The sequence below is a fragment of the Herpailurus yagouaroundi genome, unplaced genomic scaffold (genome assembly GCF_014898765.1).
Source record: "Herpailurus yagouaroundi ecotype Mexico unplaced genomic scaffold, PumYag 183, whole genome shotgun sequence".
NCBI classification, from domain to species: Eukaryota; Metazoa; Chordata; class Mammalia; order Carnivora; family Felidae; genus Herpailurus; species Herpailurus yagouaroundi.
Genome location: NW_024412414.1, coordinates 1,470,602 through 1,496,904, shown reverse-complemented (window position 1 = coordinate 1,496,904; position 26,303 = coordinate 1,470,602). Strand labels below are relative to the sequence as shown.

At 48.1% G+C, this 26,303-nt stretch overlaps 1 protein-coding gene across 2 annotated transcripts in view; it reads right to left on the bottom strand.

The window, feature by feature from the left end:
- The window catches only part of FGD5 (FYVE, RhoGEF and PH domain containing 5), a 124,014-nt gene that overhangs the window by 52,567 nt on the left and 45,144 nt on the right, over positions 1 to 26,303 (bottom strand). For both annotated transcript variants that reach the window (XM_040491890.1, XM_040491891.1), the window contains exons 3-5: positions 17,980 to 18,112; positions 773 to 831; positions 630 to 660 (exon numbers count right to left, since the gene is read on the bottom strand). In XM_040491890.1, the coding sequence (XP_040347824.1) occupies positions 630 to 660; positions 773 to 831; positions 17,980 to 18,112 (223 nt within the window). The remainder of the gene's footprint in view (positions 1 to 629; positions 661 to 772; positions 832 to 17,979; positions 18,113 to 26,303) is intronic.

The window sequence follows — 26,303 nt, the reverse complement described above, 5'->3', positions numbered from 1 at the left end:
TCTTGTGGGTTGTAAAGGGTGGCAGTGCCTGATACCCAGGCAGTCCCCAAGTCTGGCCTCCTTTCTTCTGAAAGTCCAGATGATTTCCTCACCACTGGCTCAAGTGTTATTGCCCCAGGGCTGGGATGACTGAGAAAGCCTCTCTACACCCCAGCTGCTCTGTCATTGTGCAAACAATCACCTTCTCCATATGGACCTAAACATATGCATGCACCCACACACGCACACGTAGGCACACACATGCATACATGCACACACATACATGCACACGTGTACACACGCACCCACACATGCATACTCACATGCACACACAGCAATGATCCAGAACTACATCTGTCCTCCTTCTGCCGTCCTCAATAAGAGGGCTGAGGAAACTGCAAACACCCTTCCAGAACCCTCAGCACATCCCCCATACACCCCCTTCTGGTCAGAGAGGCATACTCATGGAAAGCATGCTGCTATTCACCCCCTGAAGCACAGACGTCCACAAAAAGCCTTGGTGAACTTTTGTCTGCTGCCAAGCCTCTGTTCATTGAAATCACCTCTGTCTCCTCACTGCTTTTCTGCCTCTTATATCATAGCCTTGTAAAAGGGCAATTAGTTTTGGACAATTAAAATGATTAACTCACCAGATGTAAGTGCTGAAGCATCTCCACGTATCTGCAGAGGGAAAGAGGGTTGAGTTTGCATTAATTCCCATCCTGTTTAAGCCAGGGAGGGGTGATGTTCTGTTAACAAGCTCAAGGCCACAGGCAGCTGCTTGGGGACTCACGCTTTCTCTGAAGACAGCAATTCCTGTGCGATGACATGGGCTCTGGACTGTCCTTCTACCTGCAAGAGAGAACAGAGTGATCAGGAGGGACAGCACCAATTCAGATGGGGGAAGGGAGACCCCAAGCCCTGGGTTTACAGAAGGACCTCCAAGCTGCCGGAGACAAATTCCACATACTTCTCAGCCCATTCCTGCCACTTACTCTCTGTGAGATCTTACTGTACCTCAGTTTCCTCATCTGTAAATGTGGATATTGATAGCATCTAACTCAGGAGGCTGTTGAGCTAATAATGCCCAGCACACTGTCCAACACACAGAAAGTGCTCAGCTAGTGGCCACTATCATGACTGCATGACCTGGGCCTCTACCCATAGGCCCAGTAACCTTGAACAACCTGTGGTTCTCTGCGCGTAGGGAGCTCTGTCCCCTTCCCCTTCTCTGCCCGGCTAATTCCCAGTTATACTTTAAGACTCAGCCATGGTATCTATCACCTCCCCCAAGGAGTCTTTTTTGAACCCCTTCGTGAACCAGCTGGGTTTGGTATCCTTTCTGAACATCCTCCTCTCAGGACACCAATTATGTCTCTCCTAGAGGGAAGGAACCATAATGGTTCACTATCACCCCTGCATGACCGGTACCTCACATACAGCAGACTAGCTTTTGTTGACTGAAAGACAAATGAGTAAATGAATGGATGAATGAATGTCCATTCCGCGTTGGAAGCACCAACTCTCCCAGCTGACCTCAGGAGATGAGCCATTTAAACCATCTGAGGCCCAACTTCTGCACCTGTAAGATTTCGGAATAAGTGAGATTATGTCTATGAACAGGAAGGATGGGCGGGGACTGAGGCAGATGCCTGGGCCTTCTGCCACAAGCAGGCCCCTCCTCTGTGGCCCCAAACCTGCCAGATATCAGACACAGCTGCTGGCTGGGATCCAGAAGAGCAAAGACTCTGTGGCTCAGCCTGACAGAACAGATGGCAGACGCCAGGAATGTGCAGGCAAGGCTGAGGTCAGAGTGGCCCACAGTGGAGCAGAGGGCACTTGGATGGGACACCTGGCTTTTGGTTCCAGGTCTATCACTGCCTCCTGGGGCCGCTAAATGTGTGAATGTGTGATAAAGTGACCTCTAAATTCCCTTTTGTGCTGAACCTGTGTGTTACTAAACTCAAGGAGCCACTGGTCAAGCCAGTGGTTTACTCTAATGACTAGAAACTCACTACCTATTAAGAGAGCAACTACAGTGTTATGGTTAAGAACACAGACTCTGGAACTAGGCAATCTGAGTTCAAATCTTTCTGCCTTTTGCTGGTCATGCAGCCTCTCTATACCTCAATTTTCCTATCTGCAAAATGGGCACAACAGGATAAGGATGCCTAACACCTGCATACTGTGAAGATTAAATGAGTGAGTATATATACAGAAAGATATCTGTCTATCTCTATCTATGTATCTATACACACATCTCTCATTTGGAACAGTGACTGGTGCACGGTAAAAACCACAGAAATAATGGTTATCGTCATCTTTGCGGTTTTTGTTGTTGAGGCAGAAACCAGGGACAGAACCAAGTGCTCAGGGATGGAATAAGAAAAAACAATTTACAGGGTCATGTAGGGGAGAGGTCTCAACTGCAGAATGAAGACTGAACCACTCCCCTGAGAGCGGCAGTTGAAACAGTGAAAGCAAAGGGACGCTGGGATGAACAAGCATCAAGTTCAAATCCTGGTTCCAGCATATTGTGTAATCGTATGATGGCTGGCAAACCATTTCCTCTGAGCCTCAGTTTCTTCATCTGAAATATGGTGGAGAATAATCAACCCGATCTTGTGCACTGGCCTTTTTGATGAGGCATTCCTGACTCAAGGCCGTTGTACTTGCTGCTCCTTCTGCATGCGATGCTCTTCTCCAGATCTTTTCATTCTTACTTTCCGACTTTTTCAGGTCAAAAATCACATCCTCACTGTGGCCAACCATGACCACCCGACCTAAAGATCACCCAAAGTCATTCTCTACCCCAGGGTTCCTCAGCCTTGGCAATACTGACATTTTAGGCCGGGAAGCTTTGGTTGCAAAGGCTGTCCTATGTACTGTAGGCTCATTAACAGCATCCATGGCTTCTACCCACTGGCCAACAGTAGCAGCTCCCACCCCAAGTTGTGACAACCAAAAATGTCTCTAGACATTGTCAAATGTCCTCTGGGGGGAAAATCTCACCCCTGGGTAAGAGCCACTTGTTATAACTTTTTATCTGGGTGTGTTCTTCTTTACAGCAGCCACATTACCTGATGTAACCCTTGCACAGAGGATATGTTCAATCAACATCTGAATAAATACATGAAATGAGATACAGTGCTTAGCACACAGTAGGCATTCGATAAATGAGTTCCCTTCTCCAGCTACTCCATCCCTGACAGTTTCTTGGCTAACAAGCATAGTGTTTTTAGAGATTTCCTTCTCTCCAAGGCCACCTAAACAGGGCAGAACTTGGGCCCACGGTCAGTCTCCCTCCTGCATCTCACTGCTGTCTCTTGGCGGGCTGTCACAGCATCCATGGAGCAGGAGGGGAAACAGCGAGGCCTCCAGAGGCCTCCAGCCTCACCTGGCCTCCCGCCCTTCCCACAGGCGCCGAATTGTGACTCACTGTCTGCCTTTTGCATCTGAAGGGCTAGTGTGGGGTTCTGTGGACAAAAGCAGCTCACCCCTCCCAAGCAGGGGCTCCTGCAGAGTCCCACATGTGAAAAGTCTTTGCAAACAAAACCCTCGTAATGGAAAATATACCCTGCCAGGACAAGCCTTAATAGCTAAGAAACCCTGTGGTCAAGCTTCCATCAAGAGAATTAGTTTATAGACAAAGGACAGGGGTCAGAAGTCAAGCTCAGGTTCTTCCCCTATAAAATGAAGACAAGATGACCTCTAATCTTCTAGGGGCCTGTGATTCAATTTTCACTTGTTATCCAGCATGATGCTGAGAGCCCATGGTGCTGTGTCAGAAGGCCTTGGTTCAAATCCCAGGCTCCATCCCTTCCTATGCATATATCCCTGGACAACTGATTCCTCTTCTATGAGCCCCAACTGTAAAACAGTGATGATAATAATACACACTTAATAATAGAACTGCTAGCATTTATTGAACACTTAGCATGTGCTAAGTATGGCTCTAAGCTTTTTACATGTATTCTCACTGCATCCTCTCAACAACCTAGGGGGCAAGGTACAATTATTAGCACCTCCATTTTACAGATGAGGAAACTGAGGCACAAGTAAGTTCTAAGATTTGCCCTAAGTCACTGCTAGTAAGTGGCAGAGCCAAGATTCAAGATCAGGTAGTCTGGCTTCAACAACCAAGCACTTAGCAGTGTGTCTGGCACATAGTAAGCACTCTGTAAATGACATCTCTGCTCATTATAGATGGCAGGTTTTCCAAACTGGGAAACACCTATCCTTTACCTGTCCTCTAAAGGTAGTAGCAGGAGTCTAGCACTCCTGGGGGAGCCCAGGCTAGTCCTCTGAACTCAGTTCTCTCTGATTTCCAACCCTAGGAGCAGTGCCTGCCATGGTACATAGGAAAGAGAACTATGCTGGAAGTCAGGATGCCCGGACCCACATCCCAGGCAGGCTGTGTGACTCAGGACAAGACCCTCTCGGATGCCTCAGTGTCCTCATCTGGAAGATTGGGTCAGCATTCTCACCTGCAAGGATGAGATGATGAGATGATGGAGAGGAGTCATCAGGCCCACCCCAACATTTGGAGTTGTTGTCATTACCATTGTTACATTCTCGAAGCTGTCATTCCCCCAGACTTCTGGTAGGGCTGGGGCACGGGCCATTCTGCACGTCCTTCCCAACCCCTCCTGCCAGACGGGCAGACTCTGGGTGGGACGTACGGGGCCGTCCAGCTTTAGTGCCTCTGCGGATGATGGATGTGTCTTCACCAGCCCGACAAGAAGGGGGCCTGGCAGGCCATGTGCCTGAAGCTCTCCTCAGAAGCTGCTACTGGGCGTTGCCCAACCGGGCCATTTAATATAGATGTTTGTTTAACCAGGAAATGAACTCTGAGGTTGACGGCAGTGTCCAGGGACAGACTTCTGGGAACAGGGTTCCTCCCAGGAACGTGGGGGCTGGGGGCGCCAGGGCCCGCGCTATCGCGTTTCTCAGGCTGTGGGTGTTAATATCAGGCGGCCACTGGCCCCTCTGCCCAAGGCCGAAGCAGCTTATCTTCCCCGTTCCCCAGGGCCGCCCAGTCCTGCACTTCCTCCCCAGGCCCTAGGTGAACCAGCCGGTCAGTGTTGGCTATTCTGAGACCAGGTTGGGAGCGCTAGTCCTCCGTTAGGGACCCTCCTGTTTGCAGTCCCAGAAAGAGCTGGGAGTCCTAGTCCTCTGTCTCCATGCCTCAGTTTCTCCAGCTATGAAATGGTGGGGGGGAGGGCTTAGCCTCCTTCTAGAAGAGCAGTTCCCCAAGTGTGGTCTGAGCACCTCTGGCGTTCTGTCTCCCTTTTCTGACTACTTATCTGTGAGGCTGGCCCAAACAACAGTTCTGACAGACTGAGCACAGAGGCAGCAGGGCCCAGCTGTCTTCTAGGAAGCCAGACATTATGAGTATTTTCAAAAATGGAAAACTCATGTCACACTCCTCATTAAGTCTTCCTGAAAAGTTACTCTTCATAAAAAAAGCCATTTATGTTAACATGCAGTGGACTTATTATTGTCATCTAAAACAATTTTTTTTAATGTTTATTTTTGAGAGAGAGAGAGAGAGAGAGAGAGCAAGAGAGAGCAAGGGAGGGGCAGAGAGAGAAGGAGACACAGAATCCGAAGCAGGGTCCAGGCTCTGAGCTGTCAGCACAGAGCCTGATGTGGGGCTCAGGGCTTGGACTCACAAACTGTGAGATCATGACCTGAGCCAAAGTCAGATGCTTAACCGACTGAGCCACCCAGGCACCACTTATTATTGTCATTTTTTAAGTGAATTAAAAGATGCTTAGGGGCGCCTGGGTGGCTCAGTCAGTTGAGCATCCGACTTCGGCTCAGGTCACGATCTCGCGGTCCGTGAGTTTGAGCCCCGCGTCGGGCTCTGGGCTGATGGCTCAGAGCCTGGAGCCTACTTCCGATTCTGTGTCTCCCTTTCTTTCTGCCCCTCCCCCGTTCATGCTCTGTCTCTCTCTGTCTCAAAAATAAATAAATGTTAAAAAAAATTTAAAAAAAAAAAAAGATGTTTAAAAATTTTTCTCAGTGTTACCTTTTCATGTGGTAAATACTGACTGATAAAACCCATAGAAACAAAAACTCTTTGGGGTCCTCAATCATTTTTAAGAGGAAAGAGAGGTGGGAGACCAAAAGGTTTTGAGAACTACTGTCCTAGAGGTTGTTACAAAGCTCATATAGGATTGTAGATGGAAAAGCTCCTCATTCTCAGCGAAAAATTACGGAGGAGGGAGGCATCGTTATTACTGTGTAATAGTGATAGTAACAATTATTATTATTGTGAGAAGCAGGCCAGTGAACCTCCAGCTTTATGGCCTGGCCCTCAGGATGGCTCCAAGTAGGCCCAGAGGCCACATAGTCCTTCTCCACAATGTTCTACTTTGCAGAAGAGGAAGAAACCACCCCCAAAACTCCTGGTTTCTAACTACCTTCCCTGCTTGCAGGCCTCCTGGGCTCATACATGCTCTGCCTTTTAAAAAAATTATTTATTTATTTAAAAAAATTTAAAATGTTTATTAATTTTTGAGAGAGTGTGAGCAGGGGAGGGGCAAGAAGTGAGGGGGACAGAAGATCCAAAGCAGGCTCTGCACTGACAATAACGAGCCTGATATGGGGCTCGAACTCACAAACTGTGAGATCATGACCTGAGGTGAAGCTGGAGGCTCAACCGACTGAGCCACCCAGGTGCCCCCATACCTGTTCTGCCTTTAAACAGCTGCCTCCTTCTTTCCAAGTTTGTCTTTGCCAGTCCCTGACCAAGCCCCATGTCCTGGGTCTTAACGCCTGGCTCAGTCCTCCCCATCTGTGGGACGGCATTCCATTCTCTCTGCACCACAGCCTCTCAGCTCCTTGACTTTCTTCTCAGATAACTTTTGCCCATATTTACATCCGCTTCACCTAGCCTGGGCCTTCTCCACACTCAAAACTGTCCCACCTCTGAAGTGAACTTTCTGGTCCCCATCTTGGACCGGAGTTTCTAGCGTCCCTCCACCCTCAACTGAAATTGTCTCTTAGCTGATTGGGATCTCTAGCCTTTCACCTACTCCCATCCATTCCAGGTCACGGTGGCCACCTTCTGCTGTCACGTGAAGCCTCGAGTGGCTCTCGTGGTTCCCTAGCACTTGCAGGAAAACTTGTCATCCAGAATGATGCTGAAAGCACGGGCTCTGGGGTCACAAGACCTGGGTTCACATGCCAGGCTCCGTCCCTTCATACACCTATGGCCGTGGACAAGTGATTTCTCTTCATCGTGTGAAACAGCAATGATAATAATAATACCTACTTATTAACAGACAGCTACCACTACTGAACGTTTAGTATGCGCTAAGTATGGCTGTAAACTTTTTATGTGTATTCTCACTGAATCCTCCCAACAACCTATGAGCAAGGTACTATTATTATCACCTCCATTGTACAGAGAAGGAAACTGAGGCACAAATAAGTCCTACCCTTTGCCTGTGACTCAGCCTAGAGACCCTTTTCAGAAACCTCTCCTCTGTTCCTCCATGCCCCCAGGGAACTCAGTTTCACACCTTGTTTTTCCCTACCTCTGGGCCTTTTGGGCTCATGCAGGTCCCTGTGCCGGAACTTCCCTATAATCTCAGCAAATGTCTCTAAGTCACACACTAAACCTGAGGTGGGGCCGGGCACCACGGCAGGCATCCCGCTGCTCCATATTTGCCAGCCTCCTTGGCCACACAGCCCGCTGAACGAAAAACCCACGCAGAAGGGAGCAGAGGCTGCCTTCTATGGCTGTTTCAAGCCCTGGGGAAATACTGTTGAGGGTCCCAGTGAAAGGACTTGCTGGCGTGTTCTGAGGCCACATCTGGAGAAAGGAGAGTGCTCAGAACTCGCAGGTGGCACCAGATTCCTGGAGAGTGCTGTCTCCGGAAGTTCCTCCAGGCACTACTATCTCAGACATTGTCCTTCTCCTTGGAATTCAGGTCGGAGTTTCCAGCACAGCCTTCGACGGCCACTGGGAAATTCAGACAGGAGCCTGGGGAGACATGACTCATTTTTATCCCAGCTGTCACCTGTGCTCCCACAGGAGGCAGAGGAGGGATAAAGATGGTGAAAGAGAGGCAATACCTGCCAGGAGGAGGGCGGGGAAAAGGTGGGACCAGAGGTCTTCTGGCTCCCCCAGCACTGAGTGGCTGCCTCCAGTTCATGATGATGACTGCCTTATTCTAGTTCTTGAAGTCAGGCTGGTGTGAGTCTGGGTCTGGCCTACATGCTTTAAAAAACTTTTAATTTTGGAAGGACTCTGGTTCTGGATGCAGTCTGTAATACATTCATACAAGCAGCATGTTATCTTGGAAGGTGTCGAATGAGAGATCAGGAAACCTGATTTTTATTCCTAACTTTGCCTCTAATCTGCGGAATAACCTCCAGCAAGTGAGGGCCTCTCGAGGAGCTTTAGTTTTCCCTCCTGTAAGACAAAGCAATCTCTTGCATAACTGAGCTGCTATACCCACTGAGTTAGAACTCTCGATTCCCTCTCCCCCAGCCTCTGGCAAGCATCATTCTACTCTCTGCTTTGACTGTATCAGATTCCTCACGTAAATGGAACCACACAGCATTTGTCCTTCTGTGACTGGCTCACTTCACTTGGCACGATGTCCTCCAGGGTCATCTGTGCTGTATCATGTGACGGGATTTCCTTCCTTTTTAAGGCCAAATAATATTCCATTGTATGAACAGGCCTCACTTTGTTTATCCATTCACTCATCAATGGACATTAAGAGGGTTGATTTCATGTTGAGTGTTCTTACCACAATAAAAAACAAAACAAAACAAAACAAACTGCTATCTAAATGTCCCTGTCAGCTCTCTTACCTTCTAGACTCTAAAGAGAGTGGCCATAACTATGATTGGCAAGTTCTCATTGTCTGAAGAGGCCAGTACATGGCTCATATGAGATTTGGTCCTGTCCTAACCACCTCACTTCAGTTCAAGAAAGGACCTGCCATGACCTCAAGAAGCCAGTCAATGGCTGGATCCCATACTGTTTGTGCCTCCTATGCACCCTCCTTCTCCTTTCTACTTAATTATGTCCTACTCTCCTTTGTGAAGCACTAAGGCCTCACCTCTTCTTGGAAACCTCTTTGATTGCCCTGACTCTTAAGACCTGGGACACTTATGCTGGTTAGAGTTTAGTGCACACAGCTGAGGACACTGGGGCTGCCCCACAACTGTGCTATCTCACAGCCAGCCATTGTTTTTATATCACGAGATATAACATTCACAAAAGAGCATAAAACATAAATGTAAGGTTTTTTATGTCAATAGCTTTCTCATTCCCCAACTTGGCTGTGTGTGCCCCATGGTCAGACACCCCGCTGTCTTCTTTCCTGGCACCTTGAGGGCTGAGGGCCCTGCGGGGGCTCCATACAGAATGGGTGGCTGATGTACACAGGCCGGAGCTCAAACTTCAGTGAGCAGACATACTGCTGGGGATCTGGTAAACATGCAGATCCAGATGCGGTCAGTCCGGCGGGTGTGGGGGGTGGTGCCTGGGTGCTGCAGGTCTGTATGTCCACCTCTGGGCAGCAGGGCTGCAGACTAGGTATACGGAGTAGCTGCCATGAAGCCAGGAAGGAGAAAGCGAGGGTGAGTGTGATGGTGGCCCCAATCCCACGCTGGGGCCAGGGGTGTATCTAGGACATGGCAGAGAGGAAAATCAGCCACAGAACAAGCTCTCTTAGGGCCGGGGCACCCTAATGCCTCATACCCAGCCTGCTGGCTCCTCACAGCCCTCAAGGCCTCCAGGACTCTCTGAACAAGGGGCGTGGGACACAGGGCTGCCCTGGCCACCTCCAGACCTCTTAGCCCCTATTCTGAGAGTCTGTCCTTCATCCTCCTCTGCTCACACTGCCTCCAGATGTCTCTTGTGTTACTCTGCTGAACCGCTGCACCCTCTGCATGGTTACCAGGGAGCTGGTGAGAAGCCGGGTTGGCTCCCAGCTTTGCCCCTCACTGTGCGAAGTAAATTATACAGGACCAAACAAGTGTTTTCATTTTTTTAAAGTTCTTAAAAGCTTATTTATTTTGAGACAGAGAGTGAGAGCGCACATTTTGAGAGTGACAGTGATAAGCGGGAGGAAGGGCAGAGGAGGAGAGAGAATTCCAAGCACGCTCCACACTCTCAGAGCCCAGTGAGGGGCTCAAACTCACAGACCATGAGATCATGACCTCAGCCAAAACCAACCAAGAGTTGGACACTCAACCGACTGAGCCACCCAGGAGCCCCAAGTGTCTTCATTTTACTGTCATGCATCTAAGTTTGTTTTCCTTACTTGACTGCAGAAACTGAGTCAAATCTATTATTTATTTATTAGTTTCACTTGAGAATATTTACTGAGTACTATTTTACATCCCAGGCAGTAAGGACACAATTGTGAATAGGAGAAGTGTGGTCCTGCACTTCTGGAGCTATTCTTACAAGGAAAGGCATATGGCATGCATGTAAACAGAAAAAGAAAGACAATCACAGCTTGAAATAAGTATAAGGAAGGAAGTAAATAGGAATGCTGCAATGGAGCACTTAAGGATGAGCAGAGGAGGCCTCTTTGAGGAGGTGACATTTAATATGAAACCCTGAGTCAACTGTGCAAAGGGCAGGAAGAGTGCTTCAGGAGGAGGAAGCTGCAAGCACAAAGGCCCTGAGGTGGGTGAAGAACGGACAGAACCTGTTTTGGAATCCTTTATGATGCCCGTCCAAAGACCTTGGAGTTTGTTGAATTTCATCTGATCTGTGATTAACACATGACAATAGAAGATGAAACGCCAGAGATTTCCAAATTTTCAAATCTGGTGCCAACAACCAGAATGGCAAACACAAGAGGAGAAGCTGGCTGAGGGGATGGGAAGATGCCGGGTTCAGTTTGGGATGCACTGAGTTCGAGGTATGGTAGACCCTCCTTATCTTTGGGGGATATGTCTCAAGATTCCTAGTGGATGCCTGACACCACAGATAGTGCTGAACCCCGCACAGGCACATCTTGGAGACACTGTGGGTTTTTCCAGACCATTATAATAAAGCACATACCGCAGTAAAACGAGTCAAATAAATTATTTGCTTTCCCAGTGCATAAAAGTTACGTTTCCATTACACTGTATTCTATTAAGTGTGCAACAGCATTACACCTAGAAAACAATGTACATACCTTAATTAAACATACTTTATTGTTGGGGCATCTGGGTGGCTCAGTCAGTTGAGCCTCCGACTTTGGCTCAGGTCATGATCTCACAGTTGGAGAGGTAGAGCCCCACATCTGGCTCTGTACTGACAACACGGAGCCTGGAGCCTGCTTCCGATTCTGTCACTCCCTCTCTCTCTCTGCCCCTCTCCCACTCATGCTCTCTCTTTGTCTCTCAAAAAAATAAATAAATGTTTAAAAAAAAATACTTTATCGCTACAAAATGCTGAGCCATAACCACTGATCATGGAGCACCATAATATAATAATGATGAAAAGTTCGACATCGAAACATTGTGAGAATGACCAAAATGTGACACAGAGACACTGAAGGGAGTAAATGATGTTGGAAACATGGTGTCGAGAGACTTGATCCAGGCAGCGTTGCCACAAACCTTCAATTTGTAAAGAATGCAGTATCTGCAAAGTGCAACCAAGTGCACAATAAAACAAGGTATGCCTGTATATACTGTTTTCTCCTAGACATACATACCTATGATAAAGTTTAATTTATAAATTGGGCACAGTAAGGGATCAACAATAACTAGTAATAAAATAGGACAATTACAACAATACATTGCAAGAAAAATTCTGTGAGGGGCTCCTCGGTGGCTCAGTCGGTTGGGTGTCCGACTTCGGCTCAGGTCATGATCTCACCGCTTGTGAGTTCGAGCCCCAGGTCGGGCTCTGTGCTGACGGCTCAGAGCCTGGAGCCTGCTTCTGATTCTATGTCTCCCTCTCTCTCTCTGCCCCTCTCCTGCTCACACTCTCTTTCTCTCAAAAATAAACAAATGTTAAAAAAAATTAAAAAAAAAAGAAAGAAAAGTTATGTGAATGTGGTCTATCTCAAAATACCTCAGAGTCCTCTACTCAGCCTGGTTCCTGTGATGATGCGAGATGATAAAACGCACATGTGGTGACATGAAGTGACATAAATGATGTCGACACTGCGACGTGTTAGGCTACTACTGGCCTTCTGCATATGTGTCAGGAGGAGGACCCCTTGCTTCCAGATCACAGTTGATCACGGGTAACTGGAACTATAGGGAGCAAAACCCCAAATAAGGGAGGACGACAGTATCTGTGGGGCTTTCAGAGGCTGGAGTGTGGGCCACGGAGAGAGGTCAGACCAGCAGCTCAGCTCTGGGAATGCCAGCTGAGGAGGGCTGGCCGCTGGCCTGGAATGGGCTGCCTGGGCAGAACACAGATGAGAGACAGGGGTGGAGGAGCTCGGGCCTTGGGAAAGAAAGGTCTCGTGTGGAGGCAGAGACAGAGTTGGACAGTGGAAAGCAAGGGAAGAGGGAGCTCCCAAGGTGAGAGACCACCAGAGCTGAGGCTCAGGGTCTGGGTGGACAGTGTGGAGGCCTGGCTCGTGGAGGCGGGGAGGGCAGTGCAGGGCGGATGACAGCAGTAAAGGAGGTAGGGGAGTGGGGAAGACTGAATACGTCTGTGGGCTGAGGGAAATCCTTAAGAATGTCTGCAGCCCATCTCCCTCTCCTATGCTCCTGTCTACTGACCTAGTCTTCTAGCCCTCGAGGCTCAGTCCCGCTTTTCTGCCTCTGCACTGCTGTCTTCCACTCAGAACGCTCTGTCCCTGGACCCTCCCATTTCTTGCTGGCTCACTCTGTTCAGCTCCCTGGTTTCTTCCTCATCCTAAAGACCTCTAAGAAACCAGAACTCTTCTGCACTGCTGGTGGGAATGTAAAATGGGACAGCCATGCTGGAAAATGGGATGGCAATTCCTCAAAAAATTAGAGACATGATTCTCATGTGATCTAACAACTCTCCTTCTGGGGACACGCGGGAAAGAACTGGAAGCAACGTCTCAAAGAGACATCTGTACATCATGTTCATAGTAGGATTATTCACAATAGTCAAAAAGTGGAAGCAGCCCAAACACCCACTGATGGATGAACTGACAAGCTGTGATATGTACATACAAGTGGAATGTTATTCGGCCTTAAAAAAGGAAGGAGAAGGGGGAGGAAAAAAGAAAAACAAAAAAAAAAGAGGTTAGAGTGGGAGAGAGCCAAAGCATAAGAGACTGTTGAGAACTGAGAGCAAACTGAGGGTTGATGGGGGGTGGGAGGGAGGAGAGGGTGGGTGATGGGTATTGAGGAGGGCACCTTTTGGGATGAGCACTGGGTGTTGTATGGAAACCAATTTGACAATAAATTTCATATATTAAAAAAATAATAATAAAAAAATAAAATAAAAAAATTAAAAAAAATAAAAAAATTAAAAAAAAGGAAGGAGACTGGAACACAGGCTACAACATGGATGTACCTTGAGGACATGGTGCTCAGTGAAATTAGTCACAAAAGGACAAATACTGTATGATCCCACTTACATGAGGTCCCCGGAATAGTCAAAATCAGAGAAGCAGAGAGCAGCACGGTAGGTGCCAGGGGTTGAGGAAGGGGCTGGGGAGTTAGCATTTAATGGGGACAAAGTTCCAGTTTGGGGAGATGAAGAGTTCTGTGGATTGATGGTGGGGATGGTTGTACAATAGTGTGAACGTACTTAATGCCACCAGACTGTACATGTAAAATGGTTAAGATGGTGAATTTTATGTTATGCGTATTTTAACACAATTTTTTTAATTGGAAAAAAAAAGCTTTCTCTGGCCTCACTGCCTCAATTTCCCCCCTCACCCCGCCCTTGGCACCCAGCTCCCACCTGCCAGGTTTGTTGTGTTTCTTTGATGGCACAGCGCTTTCACTGCCTAAACCCACCGCAGGGGCCTTCTGATTGTTCATCTCCCTCTCTAGGGGAGCTTCTATTCTAGAAGCCAGGCAGGGAGGCACCCAGTCTGTCCTGTGGCTGCTGTATCTTCAGCCGTTGGAAGGATGCCTGGCACATAGCAGGTGCTCAGTAAGTACTCAGTAAATACATTTCTGCTGAAGAGGAGGGACGGGGAGAAATGGAGTGAGGATACAGAGACAAGAGATGGAGACGGGAGGTAGTTCATGCTTGCGATGAGATGAGGATGTTTTCTGGGAAGGAGAGCAGGCTGCAGCCTGAGGAAGCTGCTGCAGGATTAGGAGGGCTTCCTGGGGACTAGAAGGAGTGAGAACAGACCATGGAGCCAAGGTGCGGGGCTGCACAATGGGTTGACAAGACTCTGGCACGGAGAAAGCACATGCCAGAATTTAACCCAGGTGGGGACTGGCCCAGTGGAAATAACCAGAGTTCGAGGAGATGATCAGATAGAGGTGACAGGTGAGAGGCCTGGGGGCACGAGGCCAGCAAGGAGGCCCAGGCCAGGCCACATGGACCGTGGGCACAGCCATGGAGGGTGTCACAGCAGGGCAGGCCTGTTCCAGAGGACAGGGCAAACTTCTGCCTGGGCTCGGGGGTGGACCTGTCAGGGAAACACAGGGACGACAGGACTCAGGCGAGGGAGGAGGAGGTGGAGGGAGGAGGTGGCTCAGAGAGGCCACCAACTCCTGGGCTCACCTCTGGGGAGCTGGTATTTCGCTTGAAAAGTCTCGGTTAGTCTGAAAATCAGGCTTGCTGTCAGGGAGGAGTGATATGCCAGGTTGCCTTTGTCTCCTTTCACATTAGATCTATTTTTATGTCCTTCTTGCTTTCCCTTTTCTGCCCCCTCTTCCCTTCAACCCATACCCCTTGAATGTCCGTGAGTGGGAGAGAGGGCAAAGTCAGACAGGTGGGTGGACGGCTGGGCTCGGCCTCCTGTCCTGCTCCAGAAGGCTCTCCACTCCTGATGTGGCCACCTCAAAGCATCTGGAAGAGTGGAGCTCACCTCCTTTGGTTTATTTTTACATAACCCATATCAAACTCTAGGAAGGGTGGGGCTCACCCCAAACATACCTCCTGTGGCCCCAGGGAAGCAATTCCCGGGGCGGGGGTGGGGTTCACTCACACCTTCCCTAGGTCTGCTCCTCTGAGGTGGCTGGAGATGGCAAATCTGGCTCTTTTTCCCCCCTTGATGTGATGGAGGCCTTTGCCTTTTGGGGAAGTAGAACTTTCAGTGGAAGACAAAAAGATGACAGCAAATGCTGCCTCTCTCCACCCGTCCCTCCCCCCACCAAAACCAGGAAAGATTGCACCCTCTAGAAATGTCCCTTCACATCCACTGAGGGCTGCCAGGAGGGTGAGCACTGCAACAGCCTCCTAGGGGTCACTATGGCTGCAGGTATAAAGATTGAAAATGCCCCTCTGTGACCTACCAATCTCTTTCTGGGATCTATGCTAGAGAAAAGCACGTACACAAGGAGGTGTGTGAACAAGTACACTGCAAAGCTGTTAGTAGAGCATAAAAATTAGAAACACTATAAACGTCCCTCAGCAGCGGGATGGCCAAATAAAGGATAGCATATCCATAAATGGGAATACCATGCAGCAGTAAAATAAATAAATAAAATAAATAAATAAATAAATAAATAAATAAATAAATAAAATGCTGTAGCGATGTGTGAAAATCTTATAAGATAGGTGTGTGTGAATGCAACCAAGTTAGGCCAGGTTTCTTACAGTTTGACATGACTCAACCTATCAGAACAACTCCACAAACAATACCATCCACTTTCCACTCATAACAAACAACGTATGTAAGGGAATACAAGGGAGAGATTCTGGAAAGACACACACCAAAGTGTGCACCACAGCTGGAGGAGGAGATGCAGGTAGTCCCAGAGGAACATTTAACAGAGAATTGGGGGACTGTGGGGGGAACCATCACTAGGTGGGGGCCCCCTGAGGTACAGAAAGTTGCACAGGGGGTGCCCTACTGCTTTGTCAGCCCTTCAATTCTTCCTGGCCTGGTACCCAGACCCAAATCCCAGTGTCAGAGCGGGGACCAAATCCCAAAGAGCAACCATTTTTCTGCTTCCAGGTTCCACAACCCCTGATCCGGATGCTCAGAAAAGCGCAGAAAAGCCATAATCATCTCTAAATAGCACTACTGGGGCACTGGCTGGCTTAGTCATTAGGCATCTGACTTTGGCTCAGGTCATGATCTCACTGTTCATGAGTTCCAGTCAAGTCCTGCTTCAGGTGAGCCCTGCTTCTCTCTTTCTCTTTCTCTCTGCACCCCCTTGCTCCCCACCCCTCCTGGGATTCTCTCTCTCTGCCCTTCACTCACTCTCTCGCATAAATAGATAGACAGATATCTAGATATTTAGATAGATAGATAGATAGATAGATAGATAGATAGATAGATAGATAGCTCCACTAACTTAAAGCTCCTCCCTTGCCCTCAAGGAGCCAACAGTTCCTTCTGGGGAGAAGGGAAGAAGTGGAGAGGTAAGAGAAGGCTTTCAGGGCTGTAGGGGAAACAAACAAACAAACAAACAAACACTGGGCTTGTAACTTTTAAATCCAACCCCTTCAATCGCTGGCAGAGTAGCCTTGGGCAAGTTACTTAATCTTTGTGTCCTCTGTTACACAGGGGGGGTGATGGCACTGACAGTGAATTTGTAGAAAGGCGTGAAAGAAGCCTGGAGTGCGGCAGACAGTGCACTCTACCCAGAGAGGGGGAGGAAGGGTCAGAGGCCAAAGCAGGAAGGACTGAGGAAGAGCCAGGTGGGAAAACCCCCTTCAACACTCCCACAGCCCTGGGAAGGTGACTTGATGAAAACCCTGCGCAGAGAGATAAACGAGGTGTTAGAAGAAATCAACGAGATGAAAACAAAATGAAGTCATGACCATTTATACACAAGGCTTGGTAAGTGCCAGGCACTCTGGGGGGCACTTCCACGGGAGCAGTCTTTAGTCAACGTGATACACCTACCCTGGCTGTGGGAGGAGAGGTTGACAAAGACAGGGACACAGGCACGGGGCAAGGTGTCTGAAGGAGGCTTGTGAGGCAGGAGGTGGTGCTCCTCAGCCTCCCCAGCTACGCCTCTGCAGACAAGCGGGGCCCGGGGCATGCAGTGGGGGAAGTGTCAAGCTGGCCTCAACCTTCCTCGCCTGTCTCCCTGCAGCTGGGTGGGTGTCTCTCTTGGTCTGAATTCCCAGCCCCCAGCACCGTGTGGTACTTCCTGGATGGCATGGAATAACAGTCGTGTGACACTGGACAAGTTCTTCACATCTCTGTTTCTGCAAATAAAAAACACGGGAAGCAAACCCTAGCTCCCAGAAGCGCTGTGTGGAAGGACTGACATCATGCCAGCGAATGGAAGTGAAGCACAGGACCCGAGCACCCTGTGGCGAGCACATATAATTACCACCAGCCACCAATGCCCAATGCCCACTAAGAGGTCTGGACCTCCACTCTGACTTGGTTCTTGTCCCAGGCAGGGCCGCAACTCACCGTCTGTGTCCAGACAAGCAAGAGCCCTTCTCTCAGCCCCATCCCCTCAAAGCACCACTGCAGAGTACGGGAAACCAGCTTTCAGTCCAAAACTGTCTTCAGTTAAGGAAACTCACACACTTCCCTTAACTCATCCTCAAGATTCCCACTTCACAGCGAGGAAACTGAGGCCCAGAGGCCTGAGGTCATTAGAATCCAGGTCTGTCTTGATTCCAATCATGCAGCTCTATTTCACTTCATTCACAAGGGCTCTTGGAACCCCAAAATTCCTCAGACCCAAGAAGCCCGTAGGAGCTGTCACCCTGGCATCACCAATGCAGAACCCCATGTCTGCCACGTGTCTTAAAGCTGCAGCCCCAGCTGCGCAGTGACTCTTCCTCTGTATCCAACTTGGGGCCAGCAACTTGCAAACAGCTCCCTTCTCACCAAGAGGGGGTGCAGTGTATGCTTCACCGTACTTTCTCAGCCTTCACATCTCTGATCCCCCACAACCCATCTGCCCCTCATCCAGGGCAGGGCGCCCTACCTTGTGGGTGAGGCTGGGGTCTCTTGGAGCACTGTCCTCCTCCTCTGAGCTTCCCTGCTCTTCATCCGATGAGAGGTCCTCTTTGGGGGCCGCTGCCGAGATGGGACAGACCTTATAGGGCTCTGTGTAGGCGCTGGGGTCAGAGCACAGGAGAGAGAGGGTTAGAGTTCCCTGTCCAGCACAGGCAAAGTGAACACACCCGAGGCCCTATTAATGCCACAAGCCATTAACAAGTGCTCTGGGTGCAAAGCTCCATGCCTGCCCTCCATGGGGACCCAGAACTGAATAAGACACAGGCACAAACCTCTCTACCTGCTCCCACTCCAGCCATCCTGGCCTCCTTGGAGTTCCCTGAATATGCCACACTCTTTTGCTACCTAAGTGCCTCTACACATGATGTCTAAGATAGACTTGTCTCTCTGTTAGATACAAGGCAGGCTGTGATGCTGAAGGAGGGTACAAATAATTACTATGATGTCAAGAGATGTTAATCTGATTGGACTGGCAGTCTGGACAGGCATGGTCAGGCAGCAGGGGCCATTCCCAAGGTGGTCATGTCCTCTGGGCCTGAATAAGTGATGCAGTACAGTTTGGGATGTGTATTGTGGACTCTGGTCCCTGTGTTGCCATCAGCTAGATCATGAACAGCACACAAGTCAGTTTCCACCTAGGGGGATAATGATTCCTATTTCATTTTCTTGGCTGATGCTATGAGGATCAATGCTTAGAAAACTTACACCGGTGAGATTAACAATCTCATATATACGTAACTATGACTATTACATAAGCATTGCTATTGATTAAATACATTTATTCAATAAATGTTTTGGATTGCCTGCTTTATGCCAGGCACAGAGCTAGGCAGTGAGTAAAACAGTGGTAAATAAAGCAGATATGGTCTCTGTCTCAAAAAAGGAACAATGAATATACGATCATAAATTATAAGTGAAGGGAGAAGAAGGAGGTGCTTTCATAGGGAGTAACAAGGGGGAACTGTTTAGATATGTCAGGGAGGGCTGCTCTGAGTCTGTAAGAGAAAAAGGAGCTCTGTGAGAGCACAGGGAAGTTTCCAGGAGAAGCAGCATGTGTAAAGGCACTGAGGCAGCAAAGAGCTTGGCCTGTCACAAACCAACCTGGAGTAGAAGAACCCTCCTTTCTCTGACTTTGAAACTATCTCCACAGAGGAGGCTCTAACCCCATTACAACCACCTCCTTGCTCTGCTCCCTGCTCTGGGCCTCCCTCTCCACCCAGCAGAGTGATTGCTGTACAACATTGGGCCATGTCCATCTCCTACTTGAAAACTTTCAATGGCTCTTTCCTGCCACTGGCAATGAGGTCCCAGAAAACTTCTCAAGAATTTTCTCCTCATACTCAAAATCCAGGTATTTGGTCTTGTTAAATTCTTATCAAATCTTTATTTCCGCTCTCTGGGAATGCCACAATGAGGTGCTAGAATGATCAATGGATGGATGGATGAATGAATTGGGAGAGAAGAGGAAGCATCCACTTGCTGGAGTGGCTGGGCCAAGGCTAGCCCATGCTTCATGTGGTCAGGGACACTGTTCCTACCTCTCGTCCAGGCAGGGAGAAGCATGGCCAGGGTAGGGGACACCAGGACAAGAGAAACTGAGCCTTAGGCTACGGTACAACTAGGGGCCATCTTTGGAGCTCTTTCTCCACTACTGCAGGAACCAGAACCAGGGATACCTGGAGCCTAAGCAACAAGGGGCTCTGTCAAGAGCAAGATAGGCATCCCTTGGTCCACACTCGAGCCATGAAGCCAGATAGATCAGAGACAAGGTGGCCTGTTCCTGCCTGGGCTTTTGCTGACATAATGTGTGTGTGGCACCATCTGTAGCTATGTCCTTGTGTACAGATGCACAAACTAAGTCCTGACTGGGGCTGAGTCATAACTTACTCTACTGTCCCGCTGGCTACCCTTATGGTCAGACCTCTTTCTTCTTTTTTCAGAATTGACTTTGTTGTCCTCTTCTTTCAAACTAATGGAGCAAACAATGGATTTTGCAACAAGTCCTAGTCCGCCAAGGTGTAAAAAGGCACGTGAGCACCTCCCTTCCTAAGACCACCCTACACCTTCTTCACTGCCCCTTCCCACACCACCAGGGGCCACCGGGAGTCAGAGGAACACCACACTTGCTTTAGAGACCACAGAACCTCCTTCAGGAAAGTGACTGCATGGGCCAGTCTCCTAGAGCCCTGGCTCCCTTTCCCTGACCCCAGAGCCTCCTGTGTCAATTTGCACCCTCAGACAAGGAATGGAGCCTTGCACCCCTATAAGAGGATAGCCACATTAGGCCCCAGCAGGAGCCCATTATGCTCTGTGGAGGATAACCAGCAGTGATGAGGGATGGAGCAGTTACCCAGTTAAACGTGTCCCTGAACCGTACTTCCTCATGCACTGTGAAGGAGGAAAGGATTCTCAGCCATGCCTCCCACGGATGAAGGGTGCCATCATGGTCCCAGGCAGCAAGCTGGAAATCTCAGCATCTCCTCACATAGCCAGCCACTATTTGAACACGACACCTCTCCTGGAATTTACCTTTAGTCTTCCCCTACTCCACATAGCTCTGTGGACCAAGCATCTCCTGCCTGGACGCCAGTGACCACTGCTTTCCTACCCTCTCCCATTCCACCCTGGCTGGCTTCAATCTTCCCTACCCAGCAGCCAGAGGGGCCTCCTCAAAACCCAATCTGATCATGTTACCCTCCCGCTCGAATTGTTCAGGCTGTCGGGCAAGGCTCTGCTCAATTTGGGATGTAAAAAAAGTAGGTGTCCTTGGGGCTTAATGCTGCCATGAAGTCTTCCCAACATTGGATACTACCTCAGGCCAAGCAGAGGGTTGGATTCCACAGGACAGAGCCATGAGTGACGCTGGGGAGACAGCCATGCAAGTCAAACCCCCAGAGAGAGGGAGAGACTGACTCAAGGTCACATGGCAAATCTAGGCCAATACACATTGCCTCTGAGGATGCCTGTCCCCTACGCTTGATCCCATTTTAGAGATGTGACAACAGAGGCCTAGTTGGGTTTCCATAGTGCACTGATGTACGGAGCTGGGCCTCAGATTATCAGGGTGAAAGGGGGCTTTGTTTTTGTTGTCTGTGCTATTCTTTTATTTTCTGTTTGAGAGGTGGTAGCATGCAGAGATTAGAACTCATACTCTTGAGTCAGACTGCCTGTGTTCAAATTCCATCTTGGCCCCGTAGTGGCTGTTGTATAACTTCACCAAGCCTCAGGGTTGCCTAATTCACTGAGCTGCCTGGAGGATTCAATGAGTTACATAATGTAAAACAATTAGAACCATGTCCAACACATAATAACTTACTAAACGGGAGCTCTCTCCATTACCAGCTCAGCTCTAGCTGCATACAGTTATTCTATGATTTACCTACTGTTGTCTTTAAGTCAACTCATTTTTAACATCTGCTAACACTCTGACCTCATCTCAAGTGATAACACCCATGAAATGACAGTGTGCATTCCTCTAATCTTTTCTTTTCTTCTTTTTTTTTAATGTTGATTTACTTTTGACAGAGAGAGAGAAAGAGAGACAGAGTGTAAGTGGGAGAGGGACAGAGAGAGAGACACAGAATCCGAAGCAGACTCCAGGCTCTGAGGTGTCAGCACAGAGCCTGATGCAGGGCTCGAACCCACGAACTGTGAGATCATGACCTGAGCTGAAGCTGAATGCTTAACTTAACTGACTGAGCCACCCATGCACCCCTCCTCTTTTTCCTAAAAAAAAAAAAAAAAAAAAGAAAATTTTTTTTTAAAGAGAGAGAGCACGCACATGGTAGGAGCAGAGGGAGAGAAAATCCCAGCAGGCTCCAAGCCCAGGGCAGAGCCTGACACAGGGGGCTCCATCCCATGATCCCGGGATCATGACCTGAGCTGAAATGAACTGAAATCAAGAGTAGGACACTCAGCTGACTGAGCCACCTCTAACTTTAAAATAAACCATACAATTATTAATCTATAACAGTTTGATTAACATTATGTTGCTCACCATCAGAGACCCACAGGCCTCACATTGATAAACACAGTTACCTTTGACCCATCAACCATCCAACTGCAACCAACCTCAAGCTTTGGCTGGAAATGTGGCCCATGATCTTTTATTCTACTTCTTCTTCTGACTTCTGTTTTCAAGAAAGATCTAGAACAGAAGTCAGGAGACAAAGGTTTGGGTTCTATAATGGTATTTCTGGCTTGTTTATTTCGCTGCCTCATTTAGGGATTGTGAGCGCAATGAATGGAGATGAACTGCCATTAAAAATATACTTTCACAACAAAAAAGAACAAGTATAATCCAATGCCTTTGCAGATTTAATGAAAGTTGTAGTGACAGACCTGATCTTGGATAGAAGTCATTCATTTAATAAGCAAATAAAAATATTCTAAGACCACAAGTGTCAACACAGCTGCCCCTACAGACCCTTCATATTTGCTACCAGGCTGATCTTCAAATACAGGGAAGAGAACAGCTCTGAGAAATGTTTCGACAACTTACACTCAAATGCTCCACCAGGCTCTAGCAGAACTTGTGTCCTGTGTGAGTAACCACTTCTTTCCTTGGGGAAGCAGATTGGGAACCCTGACACATCTCATTCATTTCCCCGGTCTGTCAACATAAACTTCTGAGATGGGTCCTTTGCATAGAAGGGAACACTGCAAGGCTCTGTATTTTTAGTTGCATGGTTCCTGTCTGTTTGGTTTTTCAGTCATTCAAAAAAAATCTATTAAGAATCCTCTGTGTTTCAGACTCTGAACTGTAGGTACTGGTAGGATAGTGGTGAACAGACATTGCCTTTGTTCTATGGAAAATGTCCATTATAACTGAGATGTTGTCTCCAGATAGCTTATTTGACCATAACAATATATTACATATGAGAAAGCCTTCTAACCCACCACCCACTCATCTATATACTTTTTCATCTACTCACCCATTCACCTTATCCATCCCTCCACCCACCCATCCATCTATCCAACTACCTACCCACTTTAGCCATCCATCCATGTGTCCATTTGTCCACCCGCCCATCTGGTCATCCTTCTATCCAGCTATCCAATCATCCCTTACTCACTTACTCAACATACAGGGATTAGCATGTACTTCAAGGAGCTAATAACACAGGGAGGACTCAAAGATGACTAAAGTACTATCTCTGGCCTATATCTAGTTAGGAGGGTGAGCTCAGAAGTCAGGCTGCTTGGTTTAAATCCCAGCTCTATCACTTCAAACAAGCTACTTAACCTTTCCATGCCTCAGCTTTTTGCGTGTTTGTTTTTAAATCTGTAAATCAAGGGAGATGACACATGCCCGGAAAAATCAGCAAAAGGGCCAGACAGTCAGGACTGTAAGTTTAGAGACCAAGTGGCCTGGAACTTTGGCATCAGATAAGAGGAGAGTCACTGTGTGACTTTAGGCAAGTCACCCAATCTCTCTGTTTCCCATCTGTGATGTGGGGATGAGTATGTAGGTTCATGTGGGATGAAATGAGAACATAATGGAGAAAGTGGTCACTGCCTGGCACGCAGTAGGTCCTTTCTGGCCAGCCTGCAAAAGGGCCAAGTTCTAAACCCCCAGACTAGTCTCCACAGAGCTGTGTCCTCCCTCTGAGTCGACTTGTGTTTTAAAGGGAACATAAATTAAAGCTGCCCAGAGCTCATTACCTTAAATGACCCTCCAAATGAGCACAGTCCTTTCCAGCAGCCTAGAGTCGTAAAAGGACATGTGCATCCACGTGGGGGGACGAACAGTTTGTAACCCAGCCCAGGGCTGCCCATTAAATCCCATTCTATGTGACAGTCGCCGGGAACCATAACCCTAAGCACAGCCAAAATGGCCTAATAACTCATAAAAAAGGAACGCTGGCCTCACTGGGAATTGGTCAGTGGGCACTCTGGCCCCAAACTCCATCTTTGTTGGTGCAATGATATGTGTGAAGGAGGCCAGACTGCAGACGTAACAGCCTTTGGCTCCTGTGACATAGGCTGGGACCTTTCTGAAGTTCGCCAGCTCAGCCAGGAGGGGCAGGGGGCTTCAGGGTTGCTCTCTGGGAGCTGGAAAGTTGGAGACGGAGGAGACAGGATGACTACCCTAATTAGCGGAGCAGCTGGAATAGCTTGGAAGTGGAGGGAGAGGAGGGCTGGCTGCACAACCAGGGATTTCCAAACCCTCAGACATTCAATCCTGCCCCCTGCCTACTTTCTACACCCTCTCACCCCCAGGCACCTTCACAGTTCATTCAAACAATCCCTCTAGACCTTCCCCAGGGGCTACTTTCTGCTCTGAGACTTCCTTGTCACTCAGAACTGACCCCTCCCATGTCCCCCTTCCTCAAAGGAACACTGAGACTTCCACAGACACAGGCATCATCTGCACTATAACTAGGAACCTTTGACTGAATATGGTGGAAATGGCTTAAGATGGGGGTCAGAGCCCCAGGGGTCCTGGATTCACCACTAACCCAATGCATGATCTGGGCTACACGACTGTCAAGGTGGGCCTCAGTTTTCACACCTGTAAAATGGAGGTGGAGAACAAAACACCCAGGCAAGTGAAGTGTGCTGAGACCAGACCGTGTGCACCCCACAGCCTGAAAGCAGCTGCCTGCCTGTCTCCTCACCCCTGGAGTGAATCTCTGCTTTGTTCCCTCTTGGAGGGAATGCATCTTACACCCAGGGTCAGCCAAGGGATAGCGCTTGTAATGGTTCCCAGAAACATGATTGAAGGAGAGGCTTTTTAAAAAATTCAATTTCCATTTTTCACTAAGTAAAAACAGAAGTACATCCTTGCTCTCTGTCCTATGACATCCCCACCCCTCTTCTTGAAACACAGCATCAATGGTTTATAGGAATTTGTTTTCTTGTTGTAATAACTTTATTGAGATATAATTCACATATCATAAAATTTACCCTTTTAAGTAAGTGTATAATTCAGTGCTTTTTAGTGTATCCACAGAGTCTTGCAACCATCATCACTACTTAATTTTAGAACATTTTCATCAACCTCAAAAGAAACCTTGTACCACTAGGACTGCCCCCTAATTCTAGGCAACCACTAAATTTACTTTTTGTTTCTATGGATTTACCTTTTTCTGGACATTTCATATAAATGGAACCCTACAATATTTGTCCTTTTGTTTATGGCTCCTTTAGTACAATGTTTTCAAGGTTCATCCGTGCTTTAGCATGTATCAGTATTTCATTCCTTTTTATGGCCAAGTAATATTCCACTGTAAGTCTATACCATGTTCTGTTTATCCCCTCACCTGTGGATACACATTTAGATTGCTTCCACTTTTGGGCTATTATGAATAGTGCCTCTGTGAACACTCTGGTAAAAGTTTTTTGTGTGGAAGTATGTTTTCATTTCTCTTGAAAAAAGAAAAATATATATATATATATTTATATGAGTAGAACGGCTAGGTCATATGGTAACTCTGTGTTTAAGATTTTGAGGGACCGCTGGACTGTTTTTGGCCGCACCATTTCACATTTCCACTGCAATGATGAGGGTTCCAATTTCTCAACATCCTCATCAATATTTGTTATTGTCTGTCTTTTTAATTGGGTTTGAAGCAGTTTTATAGGGATTTTCAAAAAATTTTGTTCTTGATTCTAGTTCACCTCCTCCTGCTCCAAACAAACATCTCTTTTTCCCCCTAGGCAAAGGGGAACATAGCCATACCTATGAAGGCGCTCTTTTTAGATAACCCACGGGGTTCAGAAGTCCAGGGGAGCAACATAAATACTTGTGGAAGACAAGCAGAAGCCTCATAAAATGATAGACTAATATAAAGAGGTAACATATGAGAGAAAAATCATAAGCCAGAGCCCCAAACTCACCAGAGCAATTGTCTCTCAGGTTCTCGTTTTGGGAAACAATCACTAACCCTCCTGCAACTTGGGGTGCCAGTCAAGACAGCAGAGGAAGAGTCCTGGCCCATAGCAGCAGCCACACGGCTGGGCCACAGGCCGGGCCTCGCTCTGACCACTGACCCTCGCATGTCAGCCACCTTTGGGGCCCCAGCAAAGGACAGTGTTAAAGGACACATTTCACCTCCTGAGGGCAGTTCTGCCACTTGTCAGCCCAATGACCCCAGGCCAGTCACTTAACCTGGCCAGCTCCCTCCTTTGTAAAATGAAGATGGTAACAGCCCTCACCTTCCCAGAGTCTAGAAGATGATGTCTGTGAATGAGGTGGGTGAACTGCTCAGCGCAGTGCCTTTGCTACAATCAGTCTGAGCTAAAGGCCAGGGCTGAATTAATCAGGCAGAGCTCTTCAATGTGGTACAG